This window comes from Myotis brandtii, unplaced genomic scaffold (genome assembly GCF_000412655.1).
Source record: "Myotis brandtii unplaced genomic scaffold, ASM41265v1 scaffold601, whole genome shotgun sequence".
NCBI lineage: Eukaryota > Metazoa > Chordata > Mammalia > Chiroptera > Vespertilionidae > Myotis > Myotis brandtii.
Window position 1 is genome coordinate 352,644 of NW_005370276.1, and position 13,437 is coordinate 366,080.

The 13,437-nt window shown below is 58.2% G+C and overlaps 2 protein-coding genes across 2 annotated transcripts in view; one reads left to right on the top strand and one right to left on the bottom strand.

Annotated features, from left to right (window-relative positions):
* The first annotated feature begins 4,070 nt into the window (after nt 1-4,070).
* SYNGR4 (synaptogyrin 4) lies at nt 4,071-6,333 on the top strand. The gene is made up of 4 exons (XM_005879584.2): nt 4,071-4,085; nt 4,373-4,610; nt 5,647-5,786; nt 6,070-6,333. The coding sequence occupies exons 1-4, from the start codon at nt 4,071-4,073 to the stop codon at nt 6,301-6,303; spliced, it is 627 nt and encodes a 208-aa protein (XP_005879646.1). The 3' UTR covers nt 6,304-6,333.
* A 2,443-nt stretch (nt 6,334-8,776) lies between these two features.
* The window catches only part of KDELR1 (KDEL (Lys-Asp-Glu-Leu) endoplasmic reticulum protein retention receptor 1), a gene marked incomplete at its 5' end in the record, with an annotated part of 7,468 nt that continues 2,807 nt past the window's right edge, over nt 8,777-13,437 (bottom strand). Inside the window, 2 exons of the mRNA XM_005879585.2 lie at nt 8,777-9,502; nt 11,209-11,461. Coding sequence (XP_005879647.1) covers nt 9,468-9,502; nt 11,209-11,461 — 288 coding nt within the window. The remainder of the gene's footprint in view (nt 9,503-11,208; nt 11,462-13,437) is intronic.

Genomic DNA, 13,437 nt, shown 5'->3' on the forward strand with positions numbered 1-13,437 from the left:
TACTTTGGGGGGGGGGGAGGGGGGGGGTTTTTTTTTTGCGGGGGGGGGGGGGCCTAGGGTGATGGGGACTTGTATCCACTGCCGCTCTCGGCCAGGGGAAGAGGGGAACTACGGACCCCACCTCCTAGTTCCAGGGCGTTATGACCCCTGGTCGACCCCAGGGGAAACTGAGGCCCACGGAGATTGAGCGACTTGCCCAAGGACATCACGCAGCTGGTGAGAGGAGCTGCACGCTCCAAACTCCAGGAGGAAGGGCGGGTGGCGAGGGAGGAGGAGGCCCAGCTGGTGCGGACTGGTGTAGGCAGGGTGGGGTGGCGGGGGGAGAAGGGCTGCTGGCCAGAAGGTTCGGTCACAGACTTTGCCCGCTGCCTGCATCACCCTCCCTCCCTCCCAGCTCTCCTCCTTCCCCCCTGGCCTGGCTCCTCAGGAGGGACTCTCTGGGCAGCTGGCGCTTCTCTTGGCTGCCGCCTGCCAGCTGGTGCCTTAACTGATGAATCTTTGCTCCCTCCCCGGGGACCGGCCAGAGAGGGCGCGGAAGGAGGTTCGGACTCGGGCTTCCGAGAGCTCGGGTCCCTCCGGCCCGGCAGAGCCACCTCCCCACGTCTCCAGTGCCACAGCCCAGGGTTTCGGGGGTCAATGGACGGACAACCCCCCCCCCCCAGCTAGAAGTCAGGAGGGCTCGCTCCCCACACCTGCTCCCCCACGGACTGACCTTGAGAGGACACTTGGTCCCCTCCCTGGGTGATTCCCGAGAACCATCATCATGGCCAGGCCCCCACCCCGCACACCCCCTCCTCACAGCACGGAGACGGACTGGGAAACTGAGGCTCCGAGAAGTGAGGGGTTTGCCCAAGGCCACGCAGCTGGCAGCGTCGGCCGTGTCTGGCTCTTTGCACGCCACCCTCACGGCTTCGATTTATCACCTGTGAAGCAGGGGTGGCCTGGTAACAGCTAGCGTGTGGGGCTGGCGGGAGCCTTCGGGGAGGTGAGGCAGGTAACACGGATGCAGGCTCCGAGATGATGGATGGGCCTGCTGGTCCTTGACCTGGCTCTGCCCCTTATGGACTCGGTTCTCCATCCTGAAGCAGATGGAGGCAAACACCCTCAGTCAGGGCCGCCGCCGCTCCGGACAGAAAGGGGGACTCACTGTCATCGTCATGATTGTTGTCATTATTATTCAGAGAAGGCAAGACAAAGGCTCGAAGAGGAGGAACAGAGGCTGAGAGTTCAGGGGTCCATCCGTTGCCTCCCTGGTCCCCACTCTGAAGGTCAGGGCAAGAGCACAGAAGAAAGGCCCAAGGTCATTCCCTTTCTCACACACATTGGCTGAGGTGCATTCTGGTGCTTGGTGCTCAGGATAGAAGGGTCCCCCGTGGACCTGCCCAGAAGGAGCTCAAATCGACTGACCTTGAGAGGACACTTGGTCCCCTCCCTGGGTGATTCCCGAGAACCATCATCATGGCCAGGCCCCCACCCCGCACACCCCCTCCTCACAGCACGGAGACGGACTGGGAAACTGAGGCTCCGAGAAGTGAGGGGTTTGCCCAAGGCCACGCAGCTGGCAGCGTCGGCCGTGTCTGGCTCTTTGCACGCCACCCTCACGGCTTCGATTTATCACCTGTGAAGCAGGGGTGGCCTGGTAACAGCTAGCGTGTGGGGCTGGCGGGAGCCTTCGGGGAGGTGAGGCAGGTAACACGGATGCAGGCTCCGAGATGATGGATGGGCCTGCTGGTCCCTGACCTGGCTCTGCCCCTTATGGACTCGGTTCTCCATCCTGAAGCAGATGGAGGCAAACACCCTCAGTCAGTGCCACCGCTCTGGACAGAAAGGGGGACTCACTGTCGTCGTCATGATTGTCGTTATTATTATTCAGAGAAGGCAAGACAAAGGCTCGAAGAGGAGGAACAGAGGCTGAGAGTTCAGGGGTCCATCCGTTGCCTCCCTGGTCCCCACTCTGAAGGTCAGGGCAAGAGCACAGAAGAAAGGCCCAAGGTCATTCCCTTTCTCACACACATTGGCTGAGGTGCATTCTGGTGCTTGGTGCTCAGGATAGAAGGGTCCCCCGTGGACCTGCCCAGAAGGAGCTCAAATCTAAACGGATTCCCCCTCCTGGCTGGTGTGGCTCAGTGGTCGAACGTCGACCTATGAACCAGGAGGTCCCCAGTTCGATTCCCAGTCAGGGCACATGCCGGGGTTGTGGGCTCCATCCCCAGTAGGGAGTGTGCAGGAGGCAGCTGGTCAGTGATTCTCATCATTGATGTTTCTCTCCCTCTCCCTTCCTCTCTGAAAACAATAAAAACATTTTTTTTTTAATGGATTCCCCTACCCCACCCTCCCCTGGCTCTGGTCCCAGCCAGCACTGCCACGTCAATCAGTCCCCAACTCCTGATTTAGGTCCTAAATATCACTGGATTCCTCAGAGCCCCAACCTCAGCTCAGTCCTCGGCACTCCGAGCCTGGGCCTTCCCACGGGTCTCTCTGATCTGTAGGCTTCTTGCCTCGCGCCCTCCAAACCATCACGACCCTGCGGATTTGCGCTAACTCCAGGCTCTGACCCTGGCCATCCTCTGCTCAGAACCTCTCCCTGCATGTAATCAAATCCAAGTAAGAAGTTTCACTTTCCACGGCTCCCAGTACCAGACCCCTCCTCCTGCTGTTCAACCTTTGAGCCTGGGCCCCCGCCCACTTTTCCGGCCTCCTCACACCGGCTCCTTCTTATGCAATTTCTCTCCAGTCCCTGAAGGGCCCCGCTCTGCAGCAGCTGGCCTGAGCACACACGGTTCGTCCCGCCTGGAATGCCCTTCCTCCTCTGTCTGCCTGGAGAAGTCCTCATTCTTTATGATGCAGTTCAGATCTCATTCTATTTCCCCCTGAACCCAGCCCCACGACTTCCGTCCCGGCTCACACCTTGACTCTCTCCCTGACCCCAGGCCCCAGGCACCTCCCAGCCTGCAATCTCTACTCTCACCCCCTCCAGTCCATCTCTACACGGCCCCAAAGGGGTCTTCATGCACCCGGAGCTGCCCCGGCCCCTCCGCTACCCAGCGCCCTGCTGTGGCTCCCTATTGCCCCCCTGGCAACGTCCCCATCCCCCCGCCTTTCCCAGCCTGCGTCACTCCTCACAGCCATCGCCTCATCCAGGCCGCCTTCCTGGATCGATTCCCCCCCCAACCCCATAGCGCCCACCCCATAGCGCCCTGGTTCCTTCCATATCCGGTGCGGACCTCCCCACGCTGCAGTGCGACTGGGACAAATAATTGGGACTTAGAGTTTTCACTGAGTGGCATTGAGAGGGACCTCTGCCCTCAGGCACCTGGTCCAGCTGGAGGCCGTAGAGCAGGGGGCTGAGGCAGACTCGGGCGCCGGACAGCTCGGTCCGAACCCAGCACGGCCCCCTGCTAACTGGGTGGCTTTGGGTGACTCAGTTCCATCACCTGAGAATCGGGGCTGTTGGAAGGACCCGCATCCGGGGTGGCTGTAAGGATGGCACAGGCTGGGGCGTGGGGAGCACTCCAGTGGCGCTTAATAAACACCTCGCAGAAGACGAGCGTGGACGCAGACCATTGTACTAAACAAACCAGAAAAAGAAAGGACATGTTCCTGTTTGCTAGGTTCCGGGTGCTCGTGACATTTCTCTCCATACTTGTCTGTATTTTGGGAATATCTCGTAAATTTATTTTAAAAACTGAATAGGGCCCTAATGGGTTTGGCTCGGTGGATAGAGCGTCGGCCTGCGGACTGAAGGGTCCCAGGTTCGATTCCAATCAAGGGCATGTGCCTTGTGATGTTTCTCTCTCATTGATGTTTCTAGCTCTCTGTCCCTCTCCCTTCCTCTCTGTAGAAAAATCAATAAAATCCATATTTTTTTAAAAAATAAATAAAAACAAATAAAAACTAAATAGGGATTAGCCAGGCTGGGTGGGAGGAGGGAGTTGCAGGCCGCGGGAAGAGCTGGAGGCAGAGAATCATCGCGCCGCCAACACTGAGCTGCTGCTGCGTCCAGGGCGGGCGCTGGGCGAAGCATTTGATGTTGGCACATGGGTTTGGTGGCAAGGTACCAGCTTGGGGTGATGGGAGGGGAGCAGGTGAGGCCAGGTGAGTGGGGGGAGCACAGACCAGGCTGGGCCTCACGGGCTGTGGCAAGGGCCCAGGGGGAGAGGAGGCCCCAGCTGGGAGGATGGGAAGGTGGTTGAGGCCCAACAGCAGGCACAGGGCGTGGAGGCTCTGAGGACTGGGCGCGAGGGAGGGGCCAGAACTGCCCCCGGTGGATGGCAGGGTCCGGCCTCCAGATGGGGAGCCCGGGGGGCACAGGAGGGTTGGGGGAGAGGCTGAGCGCCACTCAGGGCCCTGGGACCCACCCCCGCATCCACAGATCTTCGCCCTCATCGTCTTCTCCTCCCTGCTGACCGATGGCTACCAGAACAAGACGGACTCTTTGCAGCTCCGCTGTGTCCTCAACAGCAACAACGTGGCCTGCAGCTTCGCCGTGGGGGCCGGCTTCCTGGCCCTGCTCAGCTGCCTGGCCTTCCTGGCCCTGGACGCCCACGAGGGCCACATCGCCTGCACCCGCTTCCGGACGGCCTTCCAGCTCCTGGACTTCATCCTGGCCGGTGAGCCGGGGCCACTGCCCACAGCCCCCCGCCCGCCCCTGTCCAGCCGGCCACGTGGAAGTGGAACCCAAAGCGCTGTCCCTCCCTTCTCACGCTCATTGGCACCTGCAGTTCCCTCCCCTGGGAATTATTACTCTGTCCTTTAGACTCAACGTAAGGGTCAGTTCTTCTGATCCCCGGGCCAATTCTAGAAACCGCCCTCTCCTCCCTCCTCCCCTCCTCCCCTCCCCCTCCTCCTCCTCCTCCTCTGCTCGGGGCCAGTCCCAGCATCGCAGGGCTGGGAGGGCCCTCGGTGGGCACTGAGTCCATGCCCTCTGAGAGAACCTCCTGTGAGGGGGGGACGTTTGGTACCTGCGCTTCCCATACAGGAGCCGCCGGCTCTTGAAGTGGGACCCTGGGGCTGAATTTTTAAAAAATATGTTTTTATTGCCCTGACCAGTTTGGCTCAGTGGATAGAGCGTCGGCCTGCAGACTGAAGGGTCCCAGGTTTGATTCCGGTCAGGGGCATGTGCCTTGGTTGCGGGCACATCCCCAGTAGGAGGGATGCAGGGGGCAGCTGATTGATGTTTCTCTCTCATCGATGTTTCTAACTCTCTATCCCTCTCCCTTCCTCTCTGTAAAAAATCAATAAAATATATTTTTTTAAAATATGTTTTTATTGATTTCAGAGAAGAGGGGAGAGGGAGAGAGATAGAAACATCAATGATGAGAATCATTGATCAGCTGCCCCCTGCATGTCCCCTACTGGGGACCAAGCCCAAAACCTGGGCCTGTGCCCTTGACCTGGAATCGAACCTAGACCTCCTGGTTTGTGGGTCGATGCTCAAACCACTGAGCCACACTGGCCGGGCGGAGCTGAATTATTTTGAATTTTATTTGAATTGATTGAAATGTAAACAGCCACCTGTGGCCATGGGCAGTGCAGCTCCACTCCAGCAGCACATCTTACAGAGGCTGGAGGGAGAGGCCCTTTCCAGGTCCAGCAGCCCTTCCTGAACCTCTCCCCCCCGCCCTTTCTTCTCTCCTGCGCCCCCAGTCCTCTGGGCAGGCACCTGGTTCCTGGGTTTCTGCTTCCTGGCCAACCAGTGGCACCGTTCGCCGCCCAAACAGTTCCTCCTGGGGAACAGCAGCGCCAAGGCCTCCGTCGCCTTCGCTTTCTTCTCCGTCCCCATCTGGGTGAGGATGAGCCCCTCGCGGGCACCCTCTGCAGGGCAGGGTGGGAGGGCTGGACCATCCTCCCGCTCACGCAGCTCCCTGGGCCTCCCTGGCCCCTTCCCTGGCTCCCTGGCAAATCGGAGAGCAGACGCCCGCCTGCCTGAGGCCTTGTGTGGGTGGCTGCTGAGCTGGGTGACTAGTGAGCAGTGGGCACAGCCGCGCCCTGCATCTCCCTCCCAGGCCAGGCCCCGGCCCCGGCCCTCTTTCTCCGGCCCAGCCTTCAGCGCCCCTTCTCTGCCCACAGATATTCCAGGCCTACCTGGCCTTCCAGGACCTCCGCAATGACGCTCCGGTCCCCTACAAGCGCTCCCTGGATGAGGGGGGCGTGGTGCTGACCACCCTCTCCCCGCCCTCCGCCGCCAGCCCTATCAACACGCCCACCACTGGCCCCAACAGCATGAGTTACGCCAGCTCCGCCCTGTCCCCCTATCTGACCACGGCGAAGGTCCCCCGCCTCGTCATGATGCCCGACAACTAGACACCCTCATCACCTCAGTAAAGAGCTCACCCGCCCTGCAGAAGGGTTTCTGAAAACAGCCCTCTGTCCTTCTCATGTCTGTGCCTCGCTGGCTCCTGGAGCGGCCAGGGGTCGGGAGAAACCCAGCAGGGTCACCTCCGGGGTCACTCCGTGGGTCCCTACCACCTCCATCCGGGCCCCTCCACTGGGCACCACCGTTAGCTGCACATTAGAGGTGGGGACAGGAGAGGGATGTCGCTCCTCGCCTTAGCCATGGAGGGGGCAGTTGAGGAAGTTCACGTTCAGAGAGCGCGCTGAGAGTCAGGGTCAACAGTGGGACCAGCCCTGTTGGGACCCCAAAGCCCAAGCCCTTTCACTCCCTCCAGTGACAAGGGACCCAACTCAAAAGCCAGCTGCGGGAGGAGTCGGTAACGGAACAGGGGTGGTGAGTCTGTGACTGGGGTCAGGGAGGGGAGATCCTTATCTTCAAATATTTGGAGGATTGTTGGAGAAGACGGAGTGGTTTTATCGAGAATCCCAAGCTCACGGAGGACTCACACACCGGCCACAAAATGCTCCTGTATGTAGGACCAAAAAGGTAACCACAGTGGGTGAGGCAGCCAGTAAGTGCATAGTGGGGGGAGGGGCCATGTTGAGGGGAGCCCTCACTCAGCGCAGCACCGGCCCATTGAATATAATGGGAACCACAGGGTGTGGAATTTTTTTTTAAATATATTTTTAATGCTTTCAGAGAGAAAGGGAGAGGGAGAGATAGGAACATCAATGATGAGAGAGAATCATTGATCGGCTGCCTCCTGCACGCCCCCCACTGGGGATCGAGCCCCAAACCCAGGCAGGTGCCCTAGCCACCAATCGAACCGTGATCTCTTGGTTCACAGGTCGACACTCAACCCCTGAGCAACACCGGCCGGGCAGGGCATGGAATTTTAAATAGAAAAGTAGAACAAAACAAGTGAAGTGAATTTTCATATATTTTATTTAACCCAGTATATCCAAAATATTATTTCAACATGTCATCAGTATAAAAAATTCCCCGATATCTTACATTCTCTCATACCGAGCTTTCGAAATCCTTTGCGTATTTTACATCTCAGTTTGGACCCGCCCCATTTCAAGTGTCGCTGATCGCCACCACATTGGACCATGTAGCTAGAACCTTCCGGTCTTTCTAGAACAATCGGACACTATGCGAACTTTTTTCATGTCATGGCGTGGGGAGACGTGGAGAGGTGGCGTGGAGGGCAGGGAGGATTCGGGCTCTCGTCCTCACTGTGCGGCCAGCTGGATAAGCCGGGATGTCTCACTTAGCTTATCCGGGCCCGACCTGTGCTGGCTGCAACGCTAGGGACTGGGACCCGAGAGTGATGGCTTCCAGACCCCATGCATTCAAAGAGGCGCGGCTCCCAGCCCCAAACCCACCCTCGCAGCCCTGTCCCCGCTGCCCCTGTCACCTTATCTCCCAGGCTTCTGGGCAACATTCCTCTCAACAGGAGGCCCCTCGGCTTAAAAGGAAGAAAGACGTGAATAGCTGAAATACCCCACAGCAGTGAGTAAACACAGGCTCGGCGTGAGGAAGCCGGCACCGACCCGCCACTGCCACTCGCCCTCCAGGCCTCGGTTTCCTCCTCCAGTGCCCGGTTCAGGGGTGCTGAGGGCCCAGTGGGCTCCTCTGTGAAACCCACGTGGCCGGGCACTGGCAGAACGCTCAGGGCCGGCCGGAGCTTCCGGAGCCATCCTCCGGAGACCTGGGGCGGCGAGGGGTCCTAGCAGACGTCTAGGGAGTCTGAAGCCAGGGGCCCGACCCCCAGAGCTTCCGAGGGCCAGGCAGGGAAGGCCAAGGAAGGGGACAGGCCAGGTGCCCAGCCACTCTGGAGGGAGGCGTGGAAAACAGCCCCCTTTTAACTCCACAAACAAAACCAGAAAAGGACGCGTCAGGCCAATAATGAACAGCAAGGACCCTCAGCCAAGCCCTGGGACGGGGCGGGAAGGTCGTCCCCATCCATTCAGCCCAGCCATCTGCTGCCGCCCGAAGGGAGGACCAGGCATCGTCACTCTGACGGATTTCTTTCAAGAGAAGCCAGAAATTCCGATTTTCATGTGAAACTCTGCTTTTTAAAGACTGGCAACTGATCCCTTTTTTTTTTTGTAAGAAACAGAATGGTTCAATAAAATGCCAGATGAGGGTGGGTCGGGGCTGCCTGGTGGGTGGCCTCCCCAGGTCCCCTGTAACCCTGAGGTTCGGGGAACAGCCAGGGAAGCTCTGCGCTACGACAGGAGGAATCTTCGGGGGGTTTTTTCTCCGAAGCATCTTCCCCCGTGAGGACTTGTGGTACAGCTCAGAGTCTCAGGAAACCCAGTTTCTCGTCTCCCTGCTCCTCCCAGGCCTCGGCCGCCTGCAGACGGTCAACGGGGCAAAGCAGAAGCAGACGGGGCCTGGGGTGGGACCCCACAAACGCCAGAGAGAGGGCAAGGAGTAGCAAAAGAGAGGCATCATTTTCCTCGGTTTATTTCAAGAGAACAAAGAATCAACCATCCATTCTGTACAAAAAACATGGTGGCAGAGTCACGGTGACCCTGGAGCCAGCCCCCTAAATGCCCAAAAAACGAGGACCAGACTAAAAGCCCCAAACTCTGGGGGAAATTATGAAAAATCAGGGCGGACCATTCCTCCCCTCCGCCATTCCCCAGCCCAGAAGTTTGGGGGGCAGGCGCTGCGTCCTGGGTGGGAGGTGGGAGGTCGGGAAGGCCGTGTAGGGAGATTTAGTGTTTGGCAAACAGTGGGGCTGGGAGGAGGGTCTGGAAGGGAGCTAAGGGGCTTGGGAGAGAGAAAAGATCTCCCCCCTGCCCCCCCCCCCTCATACAGAATACTTGAAACGGTTTATAAAAATCAGGGCCAGAGAGTAGAAGAGAAAGGAGTCATCAGAATCAAAAACTAAATCGTGGAAAGATTTTTTTTTTTCTTCTCTAAAAGGCAAAAAACTACAAACAGCCCAGGTCCTGAGCTCCCCAAGTCTTGGGTCCTCCACCACCCCCTGGAACCCGGCAGGAGGAAAGTGGGGAGTGGGGAAAAGTTGGTTCTTAAAAAAGTCACCCCTGGACAGGAAGGCTCTTCGTCTCCCATCACCGTCCTCCGCTGCCAGGGAGAGGGAGGGCGAGGACCAGGGCTACGCCGGCAAACTCAGCTTCTTCCCCTTCAGAACTGCGAGGAGAGAGAGGGGGGCAGGCATCACCACGGGGCCGCTCGCAGGGACGGCCTCCCACACCCAGACCGGACGCTGGGCTGGACAGAGATGCCAGGAGGGTTGGCCAGGACCCTGGATTATAAACTGGGGAAAGGGGCCTGAATCCCTGCGGGGTGGGGTGCGGGGACCCTAGTCTCGTCCGAGGGGCTGCGCAGTGGTCTCCGTGGGGTCCCCATTTCTGCTTGTGGGGAGTCCTCCTCTCCCAGCCTTGAAGGACTCTGGCTGGAGGCCCTGGCTCATCTGGAGAGGGAGCGGGGTCAGAGGGTGTGGCAGGGCTGGCCGGGGAGCCCAGCCGGAACCCCGAGGGTCCCAGGGCTGCCTCCAGGCCTCTGTCCTCCTGCCTCCTCTCTCCTTCACACCGACTGGTGCCCGATTCCTCAGGTCTCTGCTTTCATCATCATCTCCAGCAAGAGGCCGCCCCTGAGGCACCCCCCATGTAAAGGGGCCCCTCACCCTCCACAGCTGCTCACACCCCTGGTTTCTTTCTGCTGTAACTCTCCACGCTCCTTGCAATCATCGCTCTTTACCTGTTCATTCACCATCTCCCCCAACTAGAATTATAAGGGGAGGCGAGGGAGGGGAGGGCCTCATCTACCCTTTTTCCTACTGTTGCACAGAAAGTGCTCAATAAATTTCTTGGTTGAATGAATGAATGAATGAATTGACTGATCAATCAACCAATCAATGTTAGTGGGCCTGAGTTCCCCGAGGGTGAGATAGAGATCAATGAACAAAGACAAAGCCCTCCTTTCTCTAAGCGCTGCTGGGACTGGGGACCTGGGAATTCCAGATTTTTTTAGGGAGTGAGACTGAAATCCTATGGATCTGGGATTCCAGGGCAGGCGGAGGGCTTCAGACAAATTGCAAGCAGGGAAAAAAGAGGCCACCCTTGCCCCTCTCTCTGTCCTGTCTCCTCTTCCCAAAATGCTCCCGGGCTGGGGAGGGGGTTCCCCTGGTCTCCGTGTGATCCCAGCAGGAAGCCCCTCTGTGTGAGAAGGCGACCCCCCGCTCCCCCCCCCATCTCCCCTCGGAGCTTTTTCCTACTGTTGCACAGAAAGTGCTCAATAAATTTCTTGGTTGAATGAATGAATGAATTGATTGATTAATCAACCAATCAATGTTAGTGGGCCTGAGTTCCCTGAGGGTGAGATAGAGATCAATGAACAAAGATGAGGCCCTCCTTTCTCTAAGCGCTGCTGGGACTAGGGACCTGGGAATTCCAGATTTTTTTAGGGAATGAGACTGAAATCCTATGGATCTGGGATCTCAGGGCAGGCGGAGGGCTTCAGACAAATTGCAAGCAGGGAAAAGTCAGAGGCCACCCTTGCCCCTCTCTCTGTCCTGTCTCCTCTTCCCAAAATGCTCCCGGGCTGGGGAGGGGGTTCCCCTGGTCTCCGTGTGATCCCAGCAGGAAGCCCCTCTGTGTGAGAAGGCGACCCCCCGCTCCCCCCCCCATCTCCCCTCGGAGACGTGGGGGCCTGGGTGCCGAGGAGAGCAACTCCGTGGTCCTTAGGGAGGCCAGGGCTGGAAGGTTGAATTCCTACAAGGGCGGGGGGCCTGGGACCCCGGGGCCTGAGAGGGGAGCCCCCCCCCCTCCCGAGTGATACAGGGCTGGGGCGGCGGAGGGCGAGCGCTGGGGAGGGAGCAGGACCCCCCTGGCTACCTTTGGTGATGTAGAGGTAGAAGAAATCGCAGTAGAGGACCGTCTGGACCAGGCCGGCCACGATGGCGATGAGATCAAAGAAGCCCTCGAAGTAATAGCGCCAGATCCAGTTGAAGAGGTAGAGCGTGCGGTAGACGCCCAGCGCGAACAGGTAGTGGCTGGTGATGGTCTCCGCCTCGCCCGTCTTGCTCACCATGAAGAGCTGCGGCAGGATGGCCACGGACTCCAGGTAGATGGAGAAGGTCCAGAGGATCTGCGGGGGGCGGGAGAGCACACAGGTGCAGGCAGGGATGTGGTGGGGGAACGGACAGCAATGCCTACCGGCACGTCCTCTGTGCCAGACAGCGCCCGGCCCAGCGCCCCGCCCCCGCCACGTGTATTCTCATCTCATCCTCCACCACCCCGGGATGGAGCTGCTGCTGTGAGCACCCCCTTCCCAGAGGGGGGAAGAGACTTGCCCAAGCCCACGCAGCCCGTCAGGGGCAGAGCAGGACCCAGAGCCGGTCCCGAGTCGGTGCCCGTGAGCACTTGACAGCTGTGCCTCTCCAAAAGCAAGGGTGCACCTCGGCTCTGAGACGCCCCTTCTATGAGACTTTGGGCAAGAGACCCAGATCCCCCGAGCCTCCGCCCATCTCTAAAATGGAGATGATTTTTCCTGCCCTTGTAGGGGCGACATTCTAGGTACGATCTTTAGGGACATAAATCAGACCGTGTCACTTCCTGGCTTAAAACCATCCAGGAGCTTGCGGGGCCAGGGTGGCTCAGAGGTGGAGCGTCAACCTATGTATGCACCAGGAGGTCACAGTTCAATTCCCAGTCAGGGCACATGCCCGGGTTGCGGGCTCGATCCCCAGTGGGGGGGCGTGCCGGAGGCAGCCAATGGATGATTCTCTCTCATCATTGATGTTGCTATCTCTCACTCCCTCTCCCTTCCTCTCTGAAATCAATAAAAATATATTTTAAAATAAAAATATATTTAAGAAAACAACCACCCATCCAGTCGTTACTTCTTATCACAACCAGAATAAAATCCAAATCTAACCTGGGTCTTCAAGGCCCTCCCCGACCCAGCCTCATCTCCTGCTCCCTTCCCGAGATCTCTGGGCTGCAGCCAGGCCCTCTATCTGGCCCTCCAACACGCAAGCTCCTTCCCGCCCCAGGACCTTTGCACTTGCGATTCCCTCAGCTCTGCCTCTTCCGCCTCCTTCCGGGCTCAGCTCATCAGTCACCTCCTGGGAGAGGCCTTCCCTGACCATCGTCCCCCCAGGACTGGCACATCACCCATCTTATCTTTCCTGGCAGCGCTCACCAGACTGTGAGTCATGAGGCTCAGATCCTTCATCTTGTTCACCCCATGACCCACCCCTGGCACAATGCCTGGCACATATTCGATGCCTGGATGAATGGGTGAGGGAATGGGAGTCAGCTCCACGTGCTTGCCAGGGGCCACCATTTAGGGACCAGCGACAGTCATCACTCGTGAGCAGGACAGGGCACCCTGGGAGGGGGATGAAGACCCTGCCGACATCTGTCAGCCCCCTTTCCGTCCTCGCAACCTGACAGTCCACCTGGGGTAGCTGTGATCCGCAGACACACTGAGACCTCCCCGCAGAGGACAAGGCCAGGTGGCAGGTACGGCTCCTCCTCGGCTGTTTCGGTTTATGAGAGGGGAGTGGGGAACATCAGGACATATTCATAACGTGTGCTCATAGAGCATTTGGCAGGCGGCACTGCTCCCCGAACCTTGCAGGTATTCATGGACTACTGCCTTCACCCTATGAGGTAAGTCCTTTTCTTTTTTTTCTTAATAAATTTTTAAAATATATTTTATTGATTTTCTACAGAGAGGAATAGAGAGTTAGAAACATTGATCAGCTGCCTCCTGCACACCCCCTACTGGGGATGTGCCTGCAACCAAGGTACATGCCCTTGACCAGAATCGAACCTGGGACCCTTGAGTCCGCAGGCCGACGCTCTATCCACTGAGCCAAACTGGTTAGGGCGGTAAGTTCCTTTCTTATCCCCATTATACAGATGAGACTGAGGCCCAAGGCTGCACAGCTAAAATGTGAGTAGAGCCCAGACCAGGGGTGGGCAAACTTTTTGACTCGAGGGCCACAATGGGTTCTTAAACTAGACCGGAGGGCCGGAACAAAAGCATGGATGGAGGGTTTATGTGAACTAATATAAATTCAAAGTAAACATCATTACATAAAAGGGTACGGTCTT